Source organism: Hyla sarda, chromosome 11 (genome assembly GCF_029499605.1).
Source record: "Hyla sarda isolate aHylSar1 chromosome 11, aHylSar1.hap1, whole genome shotgun sequence".
Taxonomy (NCBI): Eukaryota; Metazoa; Chordata; class Amphibia; order Anura; family Hylidae; genus Hyla; species Hyla sarda.
This window is the reverse complement of record NC_079199.1, coordinates 95,152,669-95,177,361: the sequence shown is the minus strand read 5'-3', so window position 1 is coordinate 95,177,361 and position 24,693 is coordinate 95,152,669. Positions and strand designations below refer to the sequence as shown.

The following is a 24,693-nucleotide window of genomic DNA, read 5'->3' as shown; positions in this document are numbered from 1 at the left end:
TAAGAAAACATGGCCTCAATAAAGAACTGAGTTACACCAGGCAGAACCGTCTTTTTCATTCAGATACCAATTGCATCCCTTATTTTGATATATATATATATATATATATATGTGTGTGTGTGTGTGTGTGTGTGTGTGTATATATATATATATATATATATATATATATATATATATATATATATATACTTTGAATATAGGATGCTGTTACACGTGTTAGTTTTATATTTAAAGGGGTACTCTGGTGGAAAACTTTTTTTTTATTTTTTTATTAACTGGTGCCAGAAAGTTAAACAGATTTATAAATTACTTCTATTAAAAAAATCTTAATCCTTCCAGTACTTATCTGCTGAATACTACAGAGGAAATTATTTTCTTTTTGGAACACAGAGCTCTCTGCTGACATCATGACCACAGTGCTCTCTGCTGACATCTATGTCCATTTTAAGAACTGTCCAGAGTAGGAGAAAATCCCCATAGAAAACATATGCTGTGGTAATGATGTGGTCAGTTGATTTAAAAAAAAAAAAAAAAAGTTTTCCACCAGAGTACCCCTTTAAGGGGTACTTGGCTGCTCAGAGTTTGGAACAAACTTCTGAAAGCTGGAGCTGACATAGGGAGCTCGTGACATCATAGCCCCGCCCCCTCAATGCAAGTCTATGGGAGCCGTCACACCCCCTTCCCATAGACTTGCATTGAGGGGGTGGGGCGTGACATCACCAGGGGGCTATGACATCACAAGCTCCCGGTGTCGACTCCAGCGTTCGGAACAGTTTGTTCCAAACGCTGAGCAGCCGAGTATCCCTTTAATATAAAACTAACATGTGTAACAGCATCCTATATTCAAAGCTGGGGCAGACACTGGGAGCTCGTGACATCATAACCCCACCCCCTCAATGCAAGTCTATGGGAGGGGGCGTGATGGCTGTCACGCCCCCTCCCATAGACTTGCATTGAGGGGGCGTGGTGTGACATCATGAGGGGGGCGGGGCTATTACATCACAAGCTCCCGGCTCCAGCATTCGGAACAGTTTGTTCCAAACGCCGATCAGCCGAGTACCCCTTTAACGCCCATGAGGAGTTCATTGATAAATTCATAATAAAATACTTACCAAAAAGCAACATTTAAAAATAAATAAACAAACAAAAAAAACTACTTAAAGGGGTTCTCCGGTGCTTAGACATCTTATCCCCTATCCAAAGGATAGGGGATAAGATGCCTGATCGAGGGAGTCCTGCCGCTGGGGACCCCCGGAATCTTGCACGCGGCACCCCATTTATAATTAGTCCCCGGAGCGTGGACGCTCCGGGTCTGATTACAGAAGACCACCGGGCCGTGTGACGTCATGCCTCCGCCCCCATGTGACGTCACGCTCCGACCCTCAATGCAAGCCTACGGGAGGGGGCGTGATAGCCATCACGCCCCCTCCCGTAGGCTTGCATTGAGGGTCGGAGTGTGAAGTCACACGCCGCCGGCCCGGTGGTCATCTGTAATCAGACCCGGAGCGAACACACTCTGGGGACTGATTACAAACAGGGTGCCACGTGCAAGATCCCGGGGGTCCCCAGAGGCGGGACTCCCACGATCAGGCATCTTATCCCCTATCCTTTGGATAGGGGAAAAGATGTGTAAGCACCGGAGAACCCCTTTAATGTAGAATTTGGTTCAAAATTTACAAATCTGTGCTATAAATTTAGCAATATGTCTTTTTCTTTTCTAACTTGACATTTTCATTATTTATTTTTTTTTTATTCACAAAACATAAGACAAAAGAACAGATTTTATTTTTTTTTTTTAAATAATGGTCAAGGATTTAATTCATCTTGTTTCGATATCATTACAGAAAATGTTATGGTACAGAGTTCTTCAATATTTTCTTTGCTTCTTTTTTTTCCACATGAAAGCTGGTACACTGTAATCTGTACAAGATCAGTTTTTGATTTTTTTTTTTCTGTACATTTTTTTTTTTTTAAATGTATTGGTTAAAAAGGCTGTCAGCACTTAAGGAAGCAATTTTTTTTTTTTTGTTTTTTTTTTGTTTTTTTCAAAGAAAAAAGGTATTCAGTTACTGCCCAATAGTACTGAGCGGAGTGATTGCCGGGACGTCTCTCCTCCTTGTTAAGAAGATGGGGGAGTCTTCGATCCAGACGCAACCACTTTAGCTTTTGGCACTGTGCACATCAACACGTTATACAAGATAAAGAACAAGCAGCGCTCTCTTGTGAAGCGGTTATGAAGCATACTGAGAAGGGAAACAGCAGTGTCATCTAAGCTAGTATAAAGTAAGCAGACAGCCTTGATTAAGAGCTTAAGTATTTGTACTTTAAGGATGAGAGAAACACAACTTTTGCAGGCATCTACTGCTGTCTACTAAAAGCTACCGCTATTAGACCTAGCATTTTAACACACAAAGCAATTGCAATGAAGGAAAAGTTGCCTTGATATAATCAGAATAAGGTTTTATAAGAGTAGGTTTTTTTTTTTTTTTGTTTTTTTAGAAGTTTTTTTTTTTTTAAGGTTTTTTTTTTTGGAAAAAAAAAAAAAGATATATATATATATATTTTTTTCAATTTTTTTTTTTCTCCTCAAAGTCAATTTTGGAAATTTAGTTCAAGATGTTGACTACACTGATCAACTTTATCCAAATCATAAAAACTAGCTGTGCCGTTGCATATTACAGGATACAGTCAATGATATGTGGACATGCATCAATGCTTCTTCTTCTCTTGCGTTTGTCATCATAGCCGTCCGATGACCATGACGTCCACCACCTCTCCCTTGTGAAGTTCCACATACTGCTCTGTCTTTGGAGGTAGCATCAACAGTCCGTTGGCACTGCGCATACTCATCAGGCGACTGCTCATCTGATTACCTGTGCGCAAAGGGGGAGAAAACAAATCTTAGACGTGAGCACGATGACCAACACGACAAGATGGAAAGGGGCAACTGGTGTCCGGATTGGTCTGAAATAAAAGCAGCTTCACTCATCTGGAAGTCAGTCTTAACCAATGTTCCCGGATCAATAGCTGCTCTCCATATGTTGCACAAATTACAACTCCCATTATGCCCTGACAGCGGAAGGTTGGTGAACACTGGTGAAAACCTTCTTTCTAGGACTCTGCCATGATAAAGGTGTTCTGTGTGCAGAATAATATGGCTGCTCCTACTGTGCACCACAAATGAACCTCTATATGGTTGATGGGTTAAGTAATATCCAAATAGAAACGGACATCTTTACCGCATACTGGTGCTATAAGGATTGGAATAACCTGCACACGGAGAATGTCTGCAGGTCTGATACAATGTATATTTGGCCAAATTTACAGCATTGTATTTAAGTATGACGTCAGTGGTAAGTAGTGATACTTCATTCTGCCCTCCCTCCTCCTCTTTTGTTCTGTCCTTCATCCTCCTTCCTTCTGTCATCCCTACTTCTTCCTTCTGCCCTCCCCCCTCCTCCTTCCTTCTGCCCTCCCTCCTCCTCTTTCCTTCTGCCCTCCCCCCTCCTCTTTCCTTCTGCCCTCCCCCCTCCTCTTTGCTTCTGCCCTCCCCCCTCCTCCGTCCTGTAACCCTGCACCGTGTCCTGTAACCCCGCACCGCGTCCTGTAACCCCGCACCGCCTCCTGTAACCCCGCACCGCGTTCTGTAACCCTGCACCGCGTTCTGTAACCCCGCACCGTGTTCTGTAACCCCGCACCGCGTCCTGTAACCCCGCACCGCGTCCTGTAACCCTGCACCGCGTCCTGTAACCCTGCACCGCGTCCTGTAACCCTGCACCGCGTCCTGTAACCCTGCACCGCGTCCTGTTACCCTGCACCGCGTCCTGTAACCCCGCACTGCATCCTGTTACCCTGCACCGCGTCCTGTAACCATGGATGCAGTGCAGGGTTACAAACAGCCAACACCCAGCACCCTGGCGATCAGACATTGATGGCCTCTCTCCAGGCTGACCAGACCCGCTGGGTCCTTGTTGACCAAGCCCTTTTTTCATCCTCATTAAAATGGCCATAATTATTTTATTATCCATAGCTGAAGCTGAAGGAGGGCTTGTTTTTGCAGGACAAGTTGTATTCTCTAATGCCACCATTTTTATTTTTTTGAGAGGGAATTTTGCCTTTTCAGAGTGGACTATGCTGACAACCCGCCCTCCTAATACATCCAGACAAAAGAAATGCTTTTCACCATGCTATGATATTTTATTATATTCCTATCCTTTTATATAACAATGGGAATCTTATTTGGGCATGATGGCTTCACCTAACCAATCACAGGACAAGATGTGGAAAATTCCAGAAACCGATATAGACAGTATCTCATACCACACAAGTCTATCAGGAAGCTTTACATGTTTTTTTTTTTATGGGAAATTAAAACCCTCAGTAAAGGCAAAGTATTGAGATTTTTGCTGTGGAAATGCTATGGATTTCCTCTGTGTGTGGCTCTACCCTAATACACTGATCCCTCAACTTACAATGGCCTCAACATACAATAGTTTCAACATACAATGGTCTTTTCTGGACCATTGTAACTTGAAACCAGACTCAACATACAATGCTATGGAATCTGCGAAATGTGTCAATGGATATTTCACTGGTAAAACCCATGTATTCCTAAAGTGCATGCACTGACTAGTGTCTGGTAGCGCCCCCTACAGTACAGGGAGGTATTACATGTTCTGTACTCTTTACCTGTATTACTGAAGTGTATGCACTGACTGGTGTCTGGTAACGCCCCCGACAGTACAGGGAGGTATTACATGTTCTGTACTCTTTACCTGTATTACTGAAGTGTATGCACTGACTGGTGTCTGGTAGCACCCCCTACAGTACAGGGAGTTATTACATGTTCTGTACTCTTTACCTGTATTACTGAAGTGCATGCACTGACTGGTGTCTGGTAGCGCCCCCTACAGTACAGGGAGGTATTACATGTTCTGTACTCTTTACCTGTATTACTGAAGTGTATGCACTGACTGGTGTCTGGTAGCGCCCCCTTCAGTACAGGGAGGTATTACATGTTCTGTACTCTTTACCTGTTTTACTGAAGTGTATGCAGTGACTGGTGTCTGGTAGCGCCCCCTACAGTACAGGGAGGTATTACATGTTCTGTACTCTTTACCTGTATTACTGAAGTGTATGCACTGACTGGTGTCTGGTAGCGCCCCCTTCAGTACAGGGAGGTATTACATGTTCTGTACTCTTTACCTGTATTACTGAAGTGTATGCAGTGACTGGTGTCTGGTAGCGCCCCCTACAGTACAGGGAGGTATTACATGTTCTGTACTCTTTACCTGTATTACTGAAGTGTATGCAGTGACTGGTGTCTGGTAGCGCCCCCTACAGTACAGGGAGGTATTACATGTTCTGTACTCTTTACCTGTGCCAGGGTTAGCTGCTCCTTTGGGCATCAGGTGAGGGCGGCTCCATTTCCTTTTTTTTAGGACATTGCGTGTTCTGTACAGGACCCTGAAGAAGCTCCTGTCCTCTACATAGACCAGTGTTTCCCAAAGAGGTTGCCTCCAGCTGTTGCAAAACTACAACTCCCAGCATGCCTGGACAGTCTTTGGCTGTCCGGGCATGCTGGGAGTTGTAGTTTTGCAACAGCTGGAGGCACCCTGGTTGTGAAACACTGAAATAGACAGTGATTTACAGCTCGCAGCAGCTCTTCATTACTTTTATATGGAAGGATTTGCTTTATCTATATTAGTTATCTACTTCTTTTTCTTTAATTCTCATTTTTTCCTATTTTTGGATGACATTTTGGTGGCTTCAGAACCAATTACCAGGTTTCCATAGAGTTCTGGTCTCAACATACGATGGTTTCAACATAAAATGGTTGTCCCAGAACCAATTAATATTGTAACTTGAGGGACCACTGTATTTGGATTTAAAGGGGTATTCCAGGCAAAACTTTTTTTTTTATATATATATATATATATATATATATATATATATATATATTTATATATCAACTGGCTCCGGAAAGTTAAACAGATTTGTAAATTACTTCTATTAAAAAATCTTAATCCTTCCAATAGTTATTAGCTTCTGAAGTTTTCTGTCTAACTGCTCAATGATGATGTCACGTCCCGGGAGCTGTGCATGATAGGAGAATATCCCCATAGGAACTGCACAGCTCCCGGGACGTGAGTCATCAGAAAGCAGTTAGACAGAAACAAACAACTCAACTTCAGAAGCTAATAACTATTGGAAGGATTAAGATTTTTTTAATAGAAGTAATTTACAAATCTGTTTAACTTTTTGGAGCCAGTTGATATATAAAAAAAAGTTTTGGCCTGGAATACCCCTTTAATGGTTGTAAACTGCCTTACATATCAGGAAGATCTTCTAGCTCCAGTCATCATTTTATTGTCAAGGTTATGACAAAGTTATCATAAAAACCTTCAGCCTAATATGTAGAGGTTTATATGTCATCAATACTGACCTGTACTTTGTGCCCAAGGCAGTGGCTCTTGGTGATGCCATGTAAGTATGCAGCGATGATACTCTGGGCGAGGATCCAACTTAACATCACAAGATAACTGCAACACAAAAAATAAAGTATTCTCCTAAATAATTCAACCATGTCCACCTATGATCCTGTCCGTCCACCTTTTGAACTATCTAGTGGGAAAAACTAAATTGTACTTCTTTTGGTGAAAAGCTCTCCTAAAAAAAAAAAAAGGGATTGTTCAGAAAGGACAAAGACCGCTCCCTGTCTGTCTCCAGGTTGGGTGTGGTTCTGCAGCTCAGTCCCATTGAAGTGAATGGAGCCAAGTTGTAATACCACACCCAAAGTGGAGACAGACAGGGAGCAGTTTTTGAAAGAAATTAGGCCTGTTTTTTGATTCTTGGATAACCCCTTTAAGTCTATAAATACATTGGTTATCCTGTCCCGAACTAGAGAAATTAAAGGGGTACTCCGCCTCTAGACATTTTATCCCCTATCCAAAGGATGGGGGATAAGATGTCTCAACTCGGGGGTCCTGCCGCTGAGGACCCCTGTGATATCGGCTGCCCAACCCAGACATCCAATGCACGGAGCAAATTTTGCTCCGTGCCGGATGATTGGCGATGTGGGGTGGAGTTTTGTGATGTCACGGCCACGCCCCGCTCATGAGGTCACGGCCACGCTCCCTCTCAATGCAAGTCTATGGGAGGGGGCATGACTTGCATTGAAGGGGCGTGGCCGTGATGTCACGAGCCTCCGGCACTGCACTGATGACAACAGTACTCACCTTGTCCTGTTCCGTGGCGGGGATCTTTGTTAATCTCCTCTGTTGGCTCCGGGCACCAGGCTTGGGGCACAGGCAGAGCTTCGTGATGTCACCCGCTGTGAGAGAACAGCAGCAGTGACGTCAGTAAGCTCCGCCCGTGCCCCAAGCCGGGTGCCCAGAGCGGAGTTAACAGAGAGTAACAAAAATCCCCGCCATGGAACAGGACAAGGTGAGTACCGTTGCCATCTGTTGGTACCCCTAGCCATCTTATCCCCTTATCCAAAGGATAGGGGATAAGATGTCTGATCGCGGGGGTCCCGCCGCTGGGGACCCCCGTGATCTCGGCTGCGGCACCCCAGACATCCAGTGCACGGAGCGAACTTCGCTCCGTGCCGGATGACTGGCGATGCGGAGGCTCGTGATGTCACGGTCACGTCCCCTCAATACAAGTCTATTGGAGGTGGCGTGACGGCCGTCACGACCCCTCCCACAGACTTGCATTGAGGGGGAGTGGCTGTGATGTCTCGAGCCTCCGGCGCTGCACCCAACGCTCTAAACGAACGTAGGGTGCAGCAGGGAGATCACGGAGGTCCCGCCGACCCCCACGATCAGACATCTTATCCCCTATCCTTTAGATAGGGGATAAGATGTCTAGGGGAGAGTCCCCTTTAAGGGGCCACAGCGCTCGTACAAGGGTGCATGTTTGTTTGTACTCTCAATGCTTTACTATTTCTAGCAGCGGCGCTTGGTTGCTGCATTGTTCCGTTCACTTGAATAGATGCTGAAAGATTTAAAAGCATGGGACACAAGGCAACTGCAATAAATGGAGATGAAAAGGTGGAAAAAAAGAACAAAATCTGCTCTCTGTACAACACAACATAGTAGTCAGTATAGATACCCTGGCTTTGATGATTGTAGGTCTTGGATCCAGGATTCCCTGCATCTTTCTTAGTGCTGGTACAACAAAAAGATTACAGGTAACTACTGCTGAGACAGGGTTGCCTATAATGAATGGAAAGTAAATACCATTAATCACGACCTGGCAGGGGGTAAAAAGGATAAATCACATGTAACAATTTCTGGCATTTAATCCATAATCCATCTTTGATTCTGCAAGATGTATAAATAGATTTTCCCTTTAACCTTGTAAGTGCATGGCCTGTTCTGATCAATAAGAGCTCTCTCAAGCCGACCCCTTCATGACCATAGCAAGACGGGCGAATCCCACGCATTCCCTTGCACAGGTTAATAAGTGTCGTAAAACAGTCTAATATATGGCAGAGTTATATACATCAGTAATTCACTTATTATCGCCTGGCGTTAGTATTCATTTTGCTTAGCAGTGAGGTGGAAATGTATTACGGGCAGCATTTCATTTCATTCGCTGGTCTTAATGCAAAGTGCACTAGAGCAAGATGCGCCAAATCTATTAAAGGGGATAAGTGTCTGATCACGGGGGGGGGGCAACCACCGGGATCTCATGCACAACACCCTGGATCTTCCAATGAACGGAGCTGTGCCGACCACCACACGCAGCAAATACTGACACGCCTCCTCTATGCAACTCTATGGGAGAGCCGGGGGTACAGCGTTCATGTACTGGGCCGCCATCAGGGGGTACAGCCGGTTCCCCAGTAAGGGCCCGGAGCCCTATGGCTGCACCCTGCCGGTAACTCCCATGCTAGGATCTGTGGTTGCACTGTCCCTGCAGTGGGGTAACCGGACCCTTCAACTGCGGGCCCCGTCGCAGGTGAAGGGGAGGCCGCCAGGGGATCCGGGACACTTGTCCCGAATTCAAGAGCAGCCGCAACTGTCAGCAATGAGTGTACCTTTAAGACTCACACAGTGTTGAACTGGCGCGGTGGTGGCTCACATGACAGGAAGGAGCCAGTGGCTACGTCCTGTCACTCTAGCCTGGGCTCCTAATGACGCTGTTTACACAGGAGGCGGAGACAGAAGATGAACTTCAGGAGCTGCGGGGGAACGAAGGAGAGGTGAGTGGTGTTATTTATGTTTTTATTTATTTATTTTATTTTTCTATTCTATGGTGGCAATCTAAGGGGGCATAATCAATGGTGGCAATCTAAGGGGGCATAATCAATGGTGGCAATCTAAGGAGGCATAATCTATGGCTGCAGTCTAAGGGGGCATAATCTATGGCTGCAGTCTAAGGGGGCATAATCTATGGCTGCAGTCTAAGGGGGCATAATCTATGGCTGCAGTCTAACGGGGCATAATCTATGGCTGCAGTCTAACGGGGCATAATCTATGGCTGCAGTCTAACGGGGCATAATCTATGGCTGCAGTCTAACGGGGCATAATCTATGGCTGCAGTCTAAAGGGGCATAATCTATGGCTGCAGTCTAAGGGGGCATAATCTATGGCTAGAGTCTAAGGGGGCATAATCTATGGCTGCAGTCTAAGGGGGCATAATCAATGGCTGCAGTCTAAGGGGGCATAATCTATGGCTGCAGTCTAAGGGGGCATAATCAATGGCTGCAGTCTAAGGGGGCATAATCTATGGTTGCAGTCTAAGGGGGCATAATCTATTGCTGCAGTCTAAGGGGGCATAATCTATGGCTGCAGTCTAAGGGGGCATAATCTATGGCTGCAGTCTAAAGGGGCATAATCTACGGCTGCAGACTAAGGGGGCATAATCTATGCCTGCAGTCTAACGGGGCATAATCTATGGCTGCAGTCTAAAGGGGCATAATCTATGGCTGCAGTCTAAGGGGGCATAATCTATGGCTGCAGTCTAAGGGGGCATAATCTATGGCTGCAGTCTAAGGGGGCATAATCTATGGCTGCAGTCTAAGGGGGCATAATCAATGGCTGCAGTCTAAGGGGGCATAATCTATGGTTGCAGTCTAAGGGGGCATAATCTATTGCTGCAGTCTAAGGGGGCATAATCTATGGCTGCAGTCTAAGGGGGCATAATCTATGGCTGCAGTCTAAGGGGGCATAATCTATGGCTGCAGTCTAAAGGGGCATAATCTACGGCTGCAGACTAAGGGGGCATAATCTATGCCTGCAGTCTAACGGGGCATAATCTATGGCTGCAGTCTAAAGGGGCATAATCTATGGCTGCAGTCTAAGGGGGCATAATCTATGGCTGCAGTCTAAGGGGGCATAATCTATGGCTGCAGTCTATGGGGGCATAATCTATGGCTGCAGTCTAAGGGGGCATAATCTATGGCTGCAGTCTAAGGGGGCATAATCTATGGCTGCAGAATAATGGGGCATAATCTATGGCTGCAGACTAAGGGGGCATAATCTATGGCTGCAGAATAATGGGGCATAATCTATGGCTGCAGTCTAAGGGGGCATAATCTATGGCTGCAGTCTAAGGGGGCATAATCTATGGCTGCAGTCTAAGGGGGCATAATCTATGGCTGCAGTCTAAGGGGGCATAATTTATGGCTGCAGTCTAAGGGGGCATAATCTATGGCTGCAGTCTAAGGGGGCATAATCTATGGCTACAGTCTAAGGGGGCATAATCTATGGCTGCAGTCTAAGGGGGCATAATCTATGGCTGCAGTCTATGGGGGTAATGTAAGGGGGCATAATATTCTATGGGGGGTAACGTAAGGGGCATAATAATCTATGGGGGCAATGTAAGGGGACATAATTTATGGGGCCAAAGTAAGGGGGCATAATAATCTGTGGGAAACTATAAAAGGACGGAAAAGCGCTCCATAGCATAAAACCGACAATGTGTAATTCAAAGGTAAATTTAGGGACTCTTACCAAAGGTGGTTGTGTAAACTCACACACAAGAATGGTCAGCGCGAGTATTAAGCCCGGTCTGCAGCCTCTACAATCATACGAGCAATACCAGGTGAAGACTTCCAAGGGGCAGTGGGTTTCAGTGGCACTGACCAGGGATGGACACGTCAGGTGAGTAGAAAGGGTTTATTAAAACAAAGCAACGTGTTTCACTGCGCTTGACCAGTTTAATAAACCCTTTCCACTCACCTGGTAATTTATCTGTGGGGGCACTGTAAGGTGAACTATGTGGGCACTGTAAGACGGCCTAAATAATATGGGGGCAAAGTAAGAGGGCTTAATTAATATGGGTGAAGCATAAGAAAGCCCAATAACCTATAGGAGCAATGTTTGGGGCCTAATACTCTATGCTGGCAATGTTGGTGACCTGCTACTTTATGGGGGTAATGTGAGGGGGCCTGCTACTCAGGAGGCAATGTGAGAGAGCCTTACGCCATATGGGAGCAATATAAGGGGGCCTAATACTATACGGAGACAGAGGGCCTGTCTATAGGGGGTTGTATAAAGGTGAAGATTTTGCTGTAGTAAAGAGAAGCCTAAAATGTTTGTCTGGCATATTTGGTGGAGACGAGTTATGATCTTGAGACGCCTTCATAATGACCCAAGACAGATGGAGAAGAAAGAGAAAGGTGAACAACTCCAAACAAACAAGATGCCCCCTGTGAGTATGTGACTGTAATGACTTATATGGTCTGCAGCACCTGTGTACAGCTGGTGATATTCTGTATGGTAAATTTATTGGTAGGGCCACTGACAAGCGCATCCACAGCGTATTTGATGTTGCGGATGCGCTGCCGGCAGTCAGAGAGCGAATTCCCTGCAGCTCTGTGTGTCCACTCATAGCTGCGGGATTCCTGCTGGCAGTCACAGGTTGACACACAGAGCTATCCAGCCGCAGCAGGGAGCTCACGCTGCAGTCACTCTGTGACTGTCGGCAGCGTGTTTGAATATGCTGCGGATGCGCTGTGTGTGACCCTACCCTTAGAGGGGTCTCGGTTTTTGGTTTCTATCCAATAACTATATATCAGTGATAATGGTAGTGATGATGGTGTGGTGCAATTATTTGTCCCTTGTATAGTGGTGTTATCAGTTATACTGATCTGTGTATTGTGGTTTTATTTCCTTACAGTATGATGGTATTATTTAGTCACTGCAGGAGTGATATGTTGCCCTGAAGTGGAGGTATTATTTTATGTTTCTGAGCCCGATACTATAATAATACAGTCATGGCCGTAAATGTTGGCACCCCTTAAATGTTTCAGGAAAATGAAGTATTTCTCACAGAAAAGGATTGCAGTAACACATGTTTTGCTATACACACGTTTATTCCCTTTGTGTGTATTGGAACTAAACCAAAAAAGGGAGGAAAAAAGCTAATTGGACATAATGTCACCAAACTCCATAAATGGGCTGGACAAAATTATTGGCACCCTTTCAAAATTATGGACATATAAGATTGTTTCAAGCATGTGATGCTCCTTTAAACTCACCTGGGGTAAGTTACGGGTGTGGGCTATATAAAAATCACACCTGAAAGCAGATAGAAAGGAGAGAAGTTCACTTAGTCTTTGCATTGTGTGTCTATGTGTGCCACACTAAGCATGGACAACAAAAAGAAGAGAAGAGAACTGTCTGAGGACTTGAGAACCAAAAGTGTTGAAAAATATCAACAATCTCAAGGTTACAAGTCCATCTCCAGAGATCTAGATTTGCCTTTGTCCACAGTGCACAACATTATCAAGAAATTTGCAACCCATGGCACTGTAGATAATCTCCCTGGGCGTGGGGGGAAGAGAAAAATTGATGAAAGGTGTCAACGCAGGATAGTCCAGATGGTGGATAAGCAGCCCCAAACAAGTTCCAAAGATATTCAAGTTGTCCTGCAGGCTCAGGGAGCATCAGTGTCAGTGCGAACTATCCGTCGACATTTAAATGAAATGAAACGCTATTGAGGAGACCCAGGAGGACCCCACTGCTGACACAGAGACATAAAAGAAGACTACATTTTGCCAAAATGAACTTGAGTAAGCCAAAATCCTTCTGGGAAAACATCTTGTGAACAGATGAGACCAAGATAGAGCATTTTGGTAAAGCACATCATTCTACTGTTTACCGAAAAAGGAATGAGGCCTACAAAGAAACACCTGCAGTGAAATATGGTGGTACCTCTGGTACTGGGTGCCTTCAATGTGTGCAAGGCATCATGAAATCTGAGGATTACTAATGGATTTTGGGTCGCACTGTACAGCCCAGTGTCAGAAAGCTGGGTTTGTGTACGAGATTTTGGGTCTTCCAGCAGGACAGTGACCCCAAACATACTTCAAAAAGCTCCCAGAAATGGATGGCAACAAAGCGCTGGAGAGTTCTGAAGTGGCAGCAATGAGTCCAGATTTAAATCCCGTTGAACACCTGTAGAGAGATCTTAAAATTGCTGTTGGGAAAAGGCGTCTTCCAATAAGAGAGACCTGGAGCAGTTTGCAAAGGAAGAGTGGTCCAACATTCCGGCTGAGAGGTGTAAGAAGCTTATTAATGATTATAGGAAGCAACTGATTTCAGTTATTTTTTCCAAAGGGTGTGCAACGAATATTAAGTTTAGGGCACCAATAATTTTGTCCAGTCCATTTTTGGAGTTTGGTGACATTATGTCCAATTTGCTTTTTTTTCCTCCCTTTTTTGGTTTAGTTCCAATACACACAAAGGGAATAAACATGTGTATAGCAAAACATGTGTTACATGCAATCCTTTTCTGTGAGAAATACTTCAATTTCAGGGGTGCCAACATTTACGGCCATGACTGTATCCAGCGTGTACCACAGGGAGAGGAGGAGGGGGGCCCAGACCTTGAGTTGTGTAAGGGGCACCGGAATTTCTGATGGCAGCCCTGTCCATGTATCTAAAGCTCTCCCATAGAGATAGAGGGAGGAGAAGTGTCGAACAGAGATCACTCAGTGCACAAAGAGAACTGCTGCGATACCCTGCAGAGAGCAGCAGCGGCTTGGGGCATGGGCGGAGCTTAGTGATGTCACCGCTGCTGCTCCCTGCTGGGTCCCGCTGTGAGAGATCAGCAGCGGTGATGTCAGTAAGCTCCGCCCCTGCCCCAAGCAGGGTGCCCGGAGCGGAGCTAACGGAGGAGATTACCGAAGATCCCCGTCACGGACTGGGACTAGGTAAGTACCGTTGTCATCAGTGTCACCTGCACCATCTGTTTGTACTGACAGGTTAGTGCAGGTGACACTGGTGACAGATTTCCTTTAAGACCTTACGTATACCCAGAATATGCTTTTAATATATGATGTTTATATATATATATATATATATATATATATATATATATATATAGTGTGTGGGCATGACAGATACAATCCAATATACAATCTGTTCTTGTTGGTTCTATAGTCATTTTATAATATAACATAATACCAGTCCATTCATGGGTCCAATTAGTTAAAAAGACAATGGCTTGGATCTGACAGTTCTCATCAAACTCTACTAATCTGCCTTCATAACATGCGACCATCTGACCCAAGCACTGGCTGAACTGGAGAATTCATTTTTCTAAATGCGACAATATTTGCAATCATATGTGAGGAATTTTTTTTCCCCCTGGGGACATCACACATTCAGCCTTGAAAGAACATTTCAGAAACACTTTCATAGCCTAAAAAATGCACGTATGATACTAGACGTCTCGCTCCTGCCAATGCAATGTATCCTTTATAACCTTTATTTATGCAGAGGGACGAGAAGGTGGCGGCGGCAGGGGCACTGCTATAATATTCTGTACTGACATCTTTCTTTTCTACAATTGAGAAGATCAGAGAGCGGATGTGCCAAAAGATCTTCCAGCTGTAAAGTAGCTGTAATAAAGTAGAGTAGCTCCCAATAAAGCTGCTTACCTGGGAGTGCAAATATGATTTTTCTAACACCATCAATGTCCAAGGTGGCAAAGGTGGTAGGCAGGCTGTAAGACAAAGCTTATTCGGTTAGTGCCCAGGACAGTACCAGTTCCTAAAACGCTGTGATAGGAAGGACATTAAGTGACAGGGGGACAGAAACCCAGCCATAGCTAAAATGGCCTAAATAGATATAAAAGAAAAAACAAGTAGATATAAAAGAAAAAACAAGGTGCGCTCCTAGTGCAGGCGGTTTAGGATAATAGTGCATTGTGCACTAAAATTGAGAGCCTTACCAGATAGTGTTGTGCTCAGGGCACAACACCTCAGAAGGGGTGTAGACTCGCAGTGGTAATCGGTGTCCTTTCTAGATGCCTTAAAGGGATTATCCAAGAAAAACTTTTATATATATATATATATATATATATATATATATCAACTGGCTCAAGAAAGTTGAACAGATTTGTAAATTACTTCTATTAATTTTTTTTAATCCTTTCAGTACTTATCAGATGCTGAAGTTGAGTTGTTCTTTTCTGTCTAAGTGCTCTCTGATGACACGTGTCTCGGGAACTGTCCAAAGTAGAAACAAATCCCCATAGCAAACCTCTTCTACTCTGTGCAGTTCCCGAGACAAGCAGAGATGTCAGCAGAGAGCACTGTTGTCAGAAAGAAAATAACAACTCAACTTCAGCAGCTGATAATTACTGGAAGGATTAAGATTTTTTAATAGAAGTAATTTACAAATCTGTTTAACTTTCTGGAGCCAGTTCATATATATATATATATATATATATATATATATATATATATATATATATAAAAGTTTTTTCCTGGAATACCCCTTTAAGGTCAGCTGGATGCAGTGTAATAGAGTACATGGATAAATACCAAAAAGAAGGACTTTCCATACAAGCGCTTCTCCTCCCAGGAAAGATGGAAGGCAGCGGTCCACAGTGTAAAATAAGGAACTTTATTTGCAACAATAGTTTCGAGCCCGTACCGGGCTCGAAACTATTGTTGCAAATAAAGTTCCTTATTTTACACTGTGGACGGCTGCCATGCATCATTCCTTGGAGGAGAAGCGCTTGTATGGAAAGTCCTTCTTTTTGGAATTTATCCACGTACTCTATCGATAAAATGGCCGACACTGGTAACCGATTAGCTATTTTCAGTTCACATGACTTGCATTGTTCACTAGCAGTATTATTAGACTGTAAACATTATATCGGCCCCAACATAACAGCAATTATTATAATACATTATTAGGATGAGGTTCTTTATATTCTTACCCTGGCTTCATGAATACTCGACCAAAGTGGATTTGTGCATGGAGATCAATATCCAGCACCTGCTTAAGGTAATCCTGTTGGACGAGAGAGAAATGTCACTTTTCATATTTCAACCTCCAATACATTCTCTGCTCTCACAAAAAAAAGCATATCGGCATTTACGGGAAAAGTTGTCCTGTGTGTACATGAGGGGCGTGAAGCGAAAAAATTTGTGACCTTGTAGCCTAATGTGACCTGAGCTCAGCGCACTCAGTCTTTCTCAAATCTGATCGCTGTTAGGGGGTTAGGATTAGGGGTTAAGGATTAGGGTTAGGAATAGGGGTTAAAGGTTGGGGGTTAGCATTCGGGGTCAAGGTTAGGATTAGGGGTTAATATTAGGGTTAGAATTAGGGGTTAGGATTAGGGATAAGTGTTAGGATTTGCAATAAGGGTTAGGATTAGGGATATGGGTTAGGATTAGGGGTTAGGATTAAGGATTAGGGATAAGGGTTAGGATTAGGGATAAGGGTTAGGATTTGCGATAAGGGTTAGGATTAGGGATAAGGGTTAGAATTAATTCTAATTCTAACCCTTATCCCTAATCCTAACCCTTATCGCAAATCCTAACACTTATCCCTAATCTAACCCCTAATCCTTAATCCTAACCCTTATTGCAAATCCTAACCCTTATTGCAAATCCTAACCCTTATCCCTAATTAAGGATTAGGGATAAGGGTTAGGATTAGGGATAAGGGTTAGAATTAGGGGTTAGGATTAAGGATTAGGGGTTAGGATTAAGGATTAGGGGTTAGGATTAAGGATTAGGGGTTAGGATTTGCAATAAGGGTTAGGATTAGGGATAAGGGTAAGGATTAGGGATAAGGGTTACGATTGGGGATAAGGGTTAGGATTAGGGATAAGAGTTAGGATTTGCAATAAGCGTTAGGATTAGGATTAGGGAGTGAGAGGGATCAGGCTGTAAAGCAGAAAAGGGTGTCCCTGTGCGGAGGGTCACATTCCGCTACAAGGACACAGTTTTCTTCATTACAGCGGCACTATTTCTGGCCCTTATATAACTTGTATATGGCATTTTCACCAGTTTTCTCCTCTGTAGGCTCCATCTCTTATTTTGAGTTGTCCCTGAGTTAGTGGCCGTAGACTAGCTGCTATGATTTTTCCATACACTGCACACACGCAGAAGATGCGGTGCGGTGGGGGGCGGTACGGGGGGCATTATCGGATTATCGGCAAGGTAATTGCCAATACCGATAACGTCCAAAATCGTGATTATATCGGCCAAACCGATAATCGGTCGATCCCTACATTTCACCTGTGCTGAATAAATCCTACAGACTGAATCGAGTGCCTCTGCGCTGTCTTCCTCCACTTATACGATTTATGGGCTGTATGTATTTGGTAGAGAGCACTGTCTGCCTCTCAGCAGTAAGCCGGAGGTTCTGGACCCGTGCACTGAAGGAGTCGCTAAGGGACTGAGTGGAAAGGTAGTGCTAGCTGATTTCTACTATACACTACAAACTTCTATTGGCAGCTACGAATCCCTCAGTGAGTTCATCCATATCAAGACAGACTTTAACAGTTTTGCAGGGTGATTAATGAGTTTAGGAAGAAAAAGGGGGCAGGGGAGTAGGAAAGGAGTCTGATAGGTGGAAAAGGACGCATTTGTACCAAATGAAATATAATTTTCTGTGTTACATAAACAATTATTGTAGGGACTGAGGATAAAGTAGAAGACCATTTTGCATAAATACCATGGAATACAGTTTGACTGTATTATTCTATCTGTCACAAATACAAGCTGTCATATCACTTATACAGCATATGTTCCCATCTAGTTAAAGGGGTACTCCGCCCCAAGATATTTTATTCCCTAGCCAAAGGATAAGGGATAGGATGTCTGATCGCAGAAGTCCTGCTGCTGGGACCCCCTGCGATCTCCCGCATCACTCGGCATTCTAAAAAAACGCAGGGTTCCTACAGAAGTGATCGTGACGTCACAGCCACGCCCTCGTGAGGTCATGCCACGCCTCCTCCATTCATACCTATGTCTTCCATATACATGAATGGAGGGGGGTGTGGCATGACATCATGAGGGGCAAGGCTGTGATGTCATGATCACGGCCTCCGGCTCTGAGCGTTCGGAACAAAATGTTCAGAACGCTGGAGCACTGGAGTACCCAAGAGGCAAAGAAAATAATAGGCTAAGATAAAGCGTAAAACATCCAATATAGCATGGGGAACAAATAAGTCCCCAGTTCTTACCTTCTCTCCCATGGATACACCTCCTGAAGTGATTATAACATCAGCACGGCTGATACCTTCATTTAAGGCATTTAATAAGTCATCTGGGCTGTAGGTAAAGAAGACATGAGAGGTCAGTGATCTCCCCTATTCTATATGACTAATAAAGACAACACAATCATCAAAAAAGCTTAAGAACAATGTCAAACTGGAAGCTACTGAAAGCTGAGTATTAATCAATAAATGATGAACTATGTAAAATATGACTAAGGGCTCAAGGGTCACAAACACCAGTTTTAGAAAGATGAAGCTGAAGCCTTAGAGAAGACATGGCATCTAATGGGCTGTAGGAGGAATCTCTTAAAGTGGTATTATCACCATAGATGTGATACTGAAAGGTAAAACTCCGGATAGTGTTCCCAAATGGGACCTTGTAAATAACAGAATGAGGCCTATTACTGAATCCTAAAAGTGGATTCTAATTTCAGTAAGTTACTTTCTATCCCTGATCCTAAGAACGAATGGGAACGGTGGCCCTGAATGAACGCAACACACCACATATGCACGACCACCACTCCATTTATTTTCTATGTGGCATCCAAATATTGCCATAAAAGTAGTAGTGGGCACCTTACCAATCCCCCACCACCACTCCCGTTCTGATGCTTCGTGGGTCCACCTGCTGATCTCTGTACTACCTGGTTCCTCTTGATACAGACATGTGATCTCTGCAGCCAATCACTGTCCACGGCAGTGATCTCATACAGCGATCACATGTCCTTGTTGAGAAGAACCAGGAAATAAATACAGAAACTGGCTGGGGATTCTGGGAAGCATTAGAATGGCAGTGGCGGGTGCATTGATGAGTATTAATTTTAATAATATTTTTTCTTAACTTCAACTGTCCAGACAACACCTTTATCACCACCTTCCTATAATTGTATTGATGACTGGTATTATGTCATGCACTTACTTGTCTCCCACAATACCCAAGTTGATGGTCGGGTAGCCGTGTTCCTGAATTGTTGCTAGAAGAGTAGAGCGATTGCTGTCACGAATTTTACCTGGCATAAGATCGTCTTCAGGATTTAACAGCTGCAAGAAAAAAAAAAAAGACATGAATTTACAGAAAATCTGGGCTATGTGAACATAAAGGCCAACTTGGCACATATCTGGCATCAGCTTAAAGGGGTACTCCGCTGCTCAGTGTTTGGACAAAACTGTTCCGAACGCTGGAGCCGGGAGCGTGTGACGTCATAGCCCTGACCCCTTGTGACATCACGCCCCGCCCCCTCAATGCAAGTCTATGGGAGGGGGCGTGACTGCTGTCACGCCCCCTCCCATAAACTTGCATTGGGGGGGGGCGTGACGCCATGAGTGGGCGGGGCTATGATGTAACGAGCTCCCGGCTCCAGCGTTCGGAACTGTTTGTTCCAAACGCTGAGCAGCAGAGTACCCCTTTAACACTGGTGCTCTGAGGATTATGCGCTGTAAATACAGGTAAAAATTAACTAAAAGATGAGTTTGAGGGGAACTCTGCGCCTTGACATCTTATCCCCTACACAAACGTCTCTACAACTAAGCTACTATGAAAAACATGCACCTCTTTGATAAATTTTGGGGAAGTACACATGACGTCTGGGTTGGCTAAGAAAAAAAAAAAAAAAAAGGAAAAGCCACAGTATGCTCTGAATTCAAGTAGTAATTGCTATGTTAGGACAAGGTCAGATATATACGTATGCCTGTATGTACTGTATACCGGGGTATTTGTTCTCATACCAACCTCATTTCCTGTTGACATAACTGCAACTACTGGGAACTTGTGGACTTCAACTTCTGTGACTCCGACAGTCGCCAGCAGGCCGATTTCTGAGGGGCCCATGTGTGTGCCTTTGGCCAGTACACACTCCCCTCTTTTGATGTCATGGCCAATAGGTCTAGAAAATGAAAAAATTGCACATGTTATACACAAATAGGAAGAGTAAAACAAGAAAACTATTTATTTACAAATACATTTTCAGGAACAATAACAAAGGAACTGCAAAAAGATGTATCACAATTGTTTCAGAAATACAAAGAAATACAAGTATAATATTTTAGAAAACAGACATTTAGGAACGCCAGCAGATCCTCTTTAACCTGTGATGAAAACAAAACATCATGTAGTTATGAATTGAGCTCAGAAGCCGAGTTTGCTTCATAGTCGGTGAGTGATGGCTGTTATCAGCAGCTGGCATTCACCGGCAATGACTGACATCAGCAATCACATTGAGGTCAGTCATTTAACTCCATAAGTGCCGCAATCAATACCGATCGCTGCGCTGAATTAAAGAAGTGTATTGACAGGAGAACAGATTTAACTGATCAATTATTATTTAAAAAAGCATTGCATTGATCACTATAAGCAATCTAATGACTGCTTCCAAAAGTCCTCTATGGGGACTTAAAAATGGTTAAAAACAAATAAATAAAAATATTGATAATTCTTCTTATTTTTTTTTCATATAAGAAAGGGCTCCATCACCAGCAAGCCAGAATTGTTGATTTTTGGTAACATCATTTATTTAATTAAACTAAAAAAAGGGATTAAAGACTCCCATTGTAAACAAAACTACAGATCCTGTGGGCATGAATACTCAGGCCTATAGACAAAAACGTTACAGGGGTCAAAATAGGGAAATCTTATGAATAATTCATAGAATTTCGTAGAAGAAAAAAGTTTTGCTTTTTTTAAAAGTAATAAAGTAAACACAAAATTGTCTTGATCTGCAGAATAAATAGAACATGTCAGCTTTACCGTAAAATGCACTGCGTAAAACACGAAAGGCTTCCAAATGGAATTTTTGTGTGTTTTTTTTTTTAAACATTTTTTTTATTTTTATAACAAATGAAAGGTGTGGTTACAAAGTACAATTGACCCTGCAAAAAACTAACCTCATATATGTCTGTGGATGTAAAAATAATAGGAGTCATGAAAAATGGCTGCGTCTACAAGGCGAGTGGTGAAGAGGTTAATATGCTAATCACATAAATAAGCAGTAAACAGAAAATTGTCCCACCTAATATCTTGGCCTGGACGGGCTTGCACCAATATACGGACTTCCAGTTCTTCTGTTCCCTGTAAAAAGATAATTGCAGTTGTAAGAAGTTATGTAAGAAACACGAAAAATTGCAAAAATGTAACATGTGACATAAAGGAGAAAGTTTGGAAAACAAAAGTTCATTTTACAACTTGCCGTATATACTCGAGTATAAGCCGACCCGAATATAAGCCGAGGCCCCTAATTTCACCCCAAAAACCCAGGAAGTTATTGACTCGACTATAAGCCTAAGGTGGGAAATACATCATCCCCCCCCCATGTCATCATCCAGACCCCCATCATTAACACCCCCGTCATCATCACCCACGTCATCATTACCCTGTCATTATCACCCTGTCATCATTCCCCTCGTCATCATCCTCCCCCCTTCATCATTACCGCCTGTCAATCCCTTCATCAGTGGTCTTCAACCTGCGGACCTCCAGATGTTGCAAAACTACAACTCCCAGCATGACCGGACAGCCATCGGCTGTCCGGGCATGCTGGGAGATGTAGTTTTGAAACATCTGGAGGTCTGCAGGTTGAAGACCACTGCGGCCTTCGTCATCATCCAGACCCCCCTTTAGTTTTCCAACTCACCTCCCCTCGATGGGAAGGAAGGGTGAGCTGGTCCGGGCCATCTATGCTGCAGGGACCATACGGTGGGGAGGGTTAGTCGTTCCGGGCTGTCCATTTTCACCGGGAGGCCCTCTTCTCTGCTCCGGGCCCGGCCCCGGACTAGTGACGTTGCCTTGACGACGACGCACAGGGACGTTTATGTGCAGGGACGTCTGCTGCGCACTTACATCCTTGTGCGTCGTCGTCAAGGCAACGTCACTAGGCCGGCCTGGAGCATAGAAGAGAGCCTCCCGCTGAAGATGGACAGCCCGGAACGACTAACCCTCCCCACCGGATGGTCCCTGCAGCATAGATGGCCCGGACCAGCTCACCCTTCCTTCCCATCGAGGGGAGGTGAGTAGAAAACTAAAGGGGGGTCTGGATGATGACGAAGGCCGCAGTGGTCTTCAACCTGCGGACCTCCAGGTGTTACAAAACTACAACTCCCAGCATGCCCGGACAGCAGATGGTTTTGCAACATTTGGAGGTCCGCAGGTTGAAGACCACTGAGAAGGGATTGACAGGCGGAGAGTTCACTCGAGTATAAGCCGAGGGGGGCGTTTTCAGCATGAAAAATCGTGCTGAAGAACTCGGCTTATACTTGAATATATATGGTAACAATTGCTTATAAATGCCCCCTAGGAGGACTAAAAATAAAAATAAATAAATAAAAAAAGTTAAATTAGTTATAAATAAATGAATATATATATATATATATATATATATATATATATATATATATATATATATAAACAGTAATACATTTCTTCTGACACCCCCCCCCCCATTTTTCAAGCAAGAGAGTCTAAACTCCAAAACAAAAATTATTTTTGGGATGGTCTCATGCGGATATGTCCGCACTATTAAAATATAACATCTAATATATTAAATGATAAGATTTTATATTGATCATTTAAAAATTACTCATTTTTGGTTACATTACATCCCAGAATTTTTTTTTATAAAAGGCAATCATGAAAGTAAGCACCAAAATGGTACCAAGAAAAAGTTACAGGTAATGGTGCAAAAAACGAGCCAATACAGCTTCTTAGAAAAAAAAAAAAGTCAGACTATAGGGGTGAGAATATAGCAATTCAAATCCTTTTATTTTCTCTTTTTTCATTACATTTTTATTATTATTATTATTATTTAAAGTAGTAAAACATAACAAAATTTATATATAATTTGGGTGTTTCTATAATCTTACCGACCTGCATTATTAAGATAACATATCAGTGAACGGAGCAAAAACTGAATCCCTCAAAAGTTGTGGAATGGCAGGATTTTATTTTTAAATATTTCAGCCCGCAAATACTTTTTCTTGTTTATGGTTCACAGAATTGCAGGATTTTTTTTTTTATTTCAGCCCACAGATATTTTTTATATGTTTTGCAGTACCTTTTAAGTACACTTGGCCCCACAAAAAACAAGCCCTCATGTGGATTTGTATGTGAAAAAAATGAAAGTTATAGGTCTTATTAGGAGTAACAAACATGGGGAAAATAATAATGCTATAGGGGAAAGGTGTTAAAGCAGTGTTTCCCAACCAATGTGCCTCCAGCAGTTGCAAAACTACAACTCTCAGCATGCCCGGACAGCCTTTGGCTGTCCGGACATGTTGGGAGTTGTTGTTCTGCAACTACTGGAGGCACACTATTTGGAAAACGCTTAATTAAAGGAATTATATACAAGTTATACCAAAGCTTATACAACATGGCCTGTTCCTTTAAAGCTGTCATCACTTACATGCTGCTGTAACCATGGGGTCATGTACAGATGATGGCGCCTATGACAGAAGCGGTGTAAGGAGGAAATCATAGATGTGTTTAGTAGTCTGGTTACTTACATCGTCTGATTCTCTGATCAGCTCGGTGTCTTCCACTTGCACCACTGCATCTGCACCACAAGGAATCGGAGCACCGGTTGTGACCCTCATGACTTGCCCTGGCATCACCGTCTGGGTTGGCTAAAAAAAAAAAAAAAAGGAAAAGGCTCAGCACGCTCTGAATTCCGTGAAGATTTTTTTTTTCTTCTGGTACATGTGGATGGTATTTGGAGACCCTGCATACTTGCACTTTAAAATGACAGAATTATAGTGCATAATACGTAATACAAATCCCCAACAAATACACCGTGTCTAGACTTACCCTGAAAGTAAAATTCATAGGCTGCTGATAAATAATATATAAATATATATATTTTAAAAAATATAGAAAAAAGCTGCAACCAGATTTGGGAGACCTACATATTTTCTGTACATTTTTGTATTAAGTGCTACTATATATATATATATATATATATATATATATATATATATACATACATTAATATATATATATTTATAAAAAAAATATATATATATTAAGTTGAATGTAGCACTCCAAAATAGGTGAAAAAACTTGAAAAAGGTTTTATTCCATCATAATGTGAACAGTCTTTTTTTTTGTATTCTATGGGGACTGTTTGCGGACCCTACCCTTATTTTAGCATGCACCCATTCTTTTTAGTCTAGGAGAAACTCCACCCCTGAAAGAGTGCTGCTTAATTTTATATATATAGCTTGCCTATG

At 43.2% G+C, this 24,693-nt stretch overlaps 1 protein-coding gene across 27 annotated transcripts in view; it reads right to left on the bottom strand.

Annotated features, from left to right (window-relative positions):
• Positions 1-1,774: 1,774 nt before the first annotated feature.
• Positions 1,775-24,693, bottom strand: part of GPHN (gephyrin) — a 314,240-nt gene continuing 291,321 nt past the window's right edge. For all 27 annotated transcript variants that reach the window (XM_056546198.1, XM_056546189.1, XM_056546185.1 and 24 more), the window contains 10 exons: positions 23,971-24,090; positions 21,486-21,544; positions 20,210-20,363; positions 19,400-19,521; positions 18,448-18,535; positions 16,189-16,262; positions 14,900-14,964; positions 8,116-8,219; positions 6,446-6,542; positions 1,775-2,873 (listed from right to left, as the gene is read on the bottom strand). In XM_056546198.1, the coding sequence (XP_056402173.1) occupies positions 2,740-2,873; positions 6,446-6,542; positions 8,116-8,219; positions 14,900-14,964; positions 16,189-16,262; positions 18,448-18,535; positions 19,400-19,521; positions 20,210-20,363; positions 21,486-21,544; positions 23,971-24,090 (1,017 nt within the window). In that variant the 3' untranslated portion in view covers positions 1,775-2,739. The remainder of the gene's footprint in view (positions 2,874-6,445; positions 6,543-8,115; positions 8,220-14,899; positions 14,965-16,188; positions 16,263-18,447; positions 18,536-19,399; positions 19,522-20,209; positions 20,364-21,485; positions 21,545-23,970; positions 24,091-24,693) is intronic.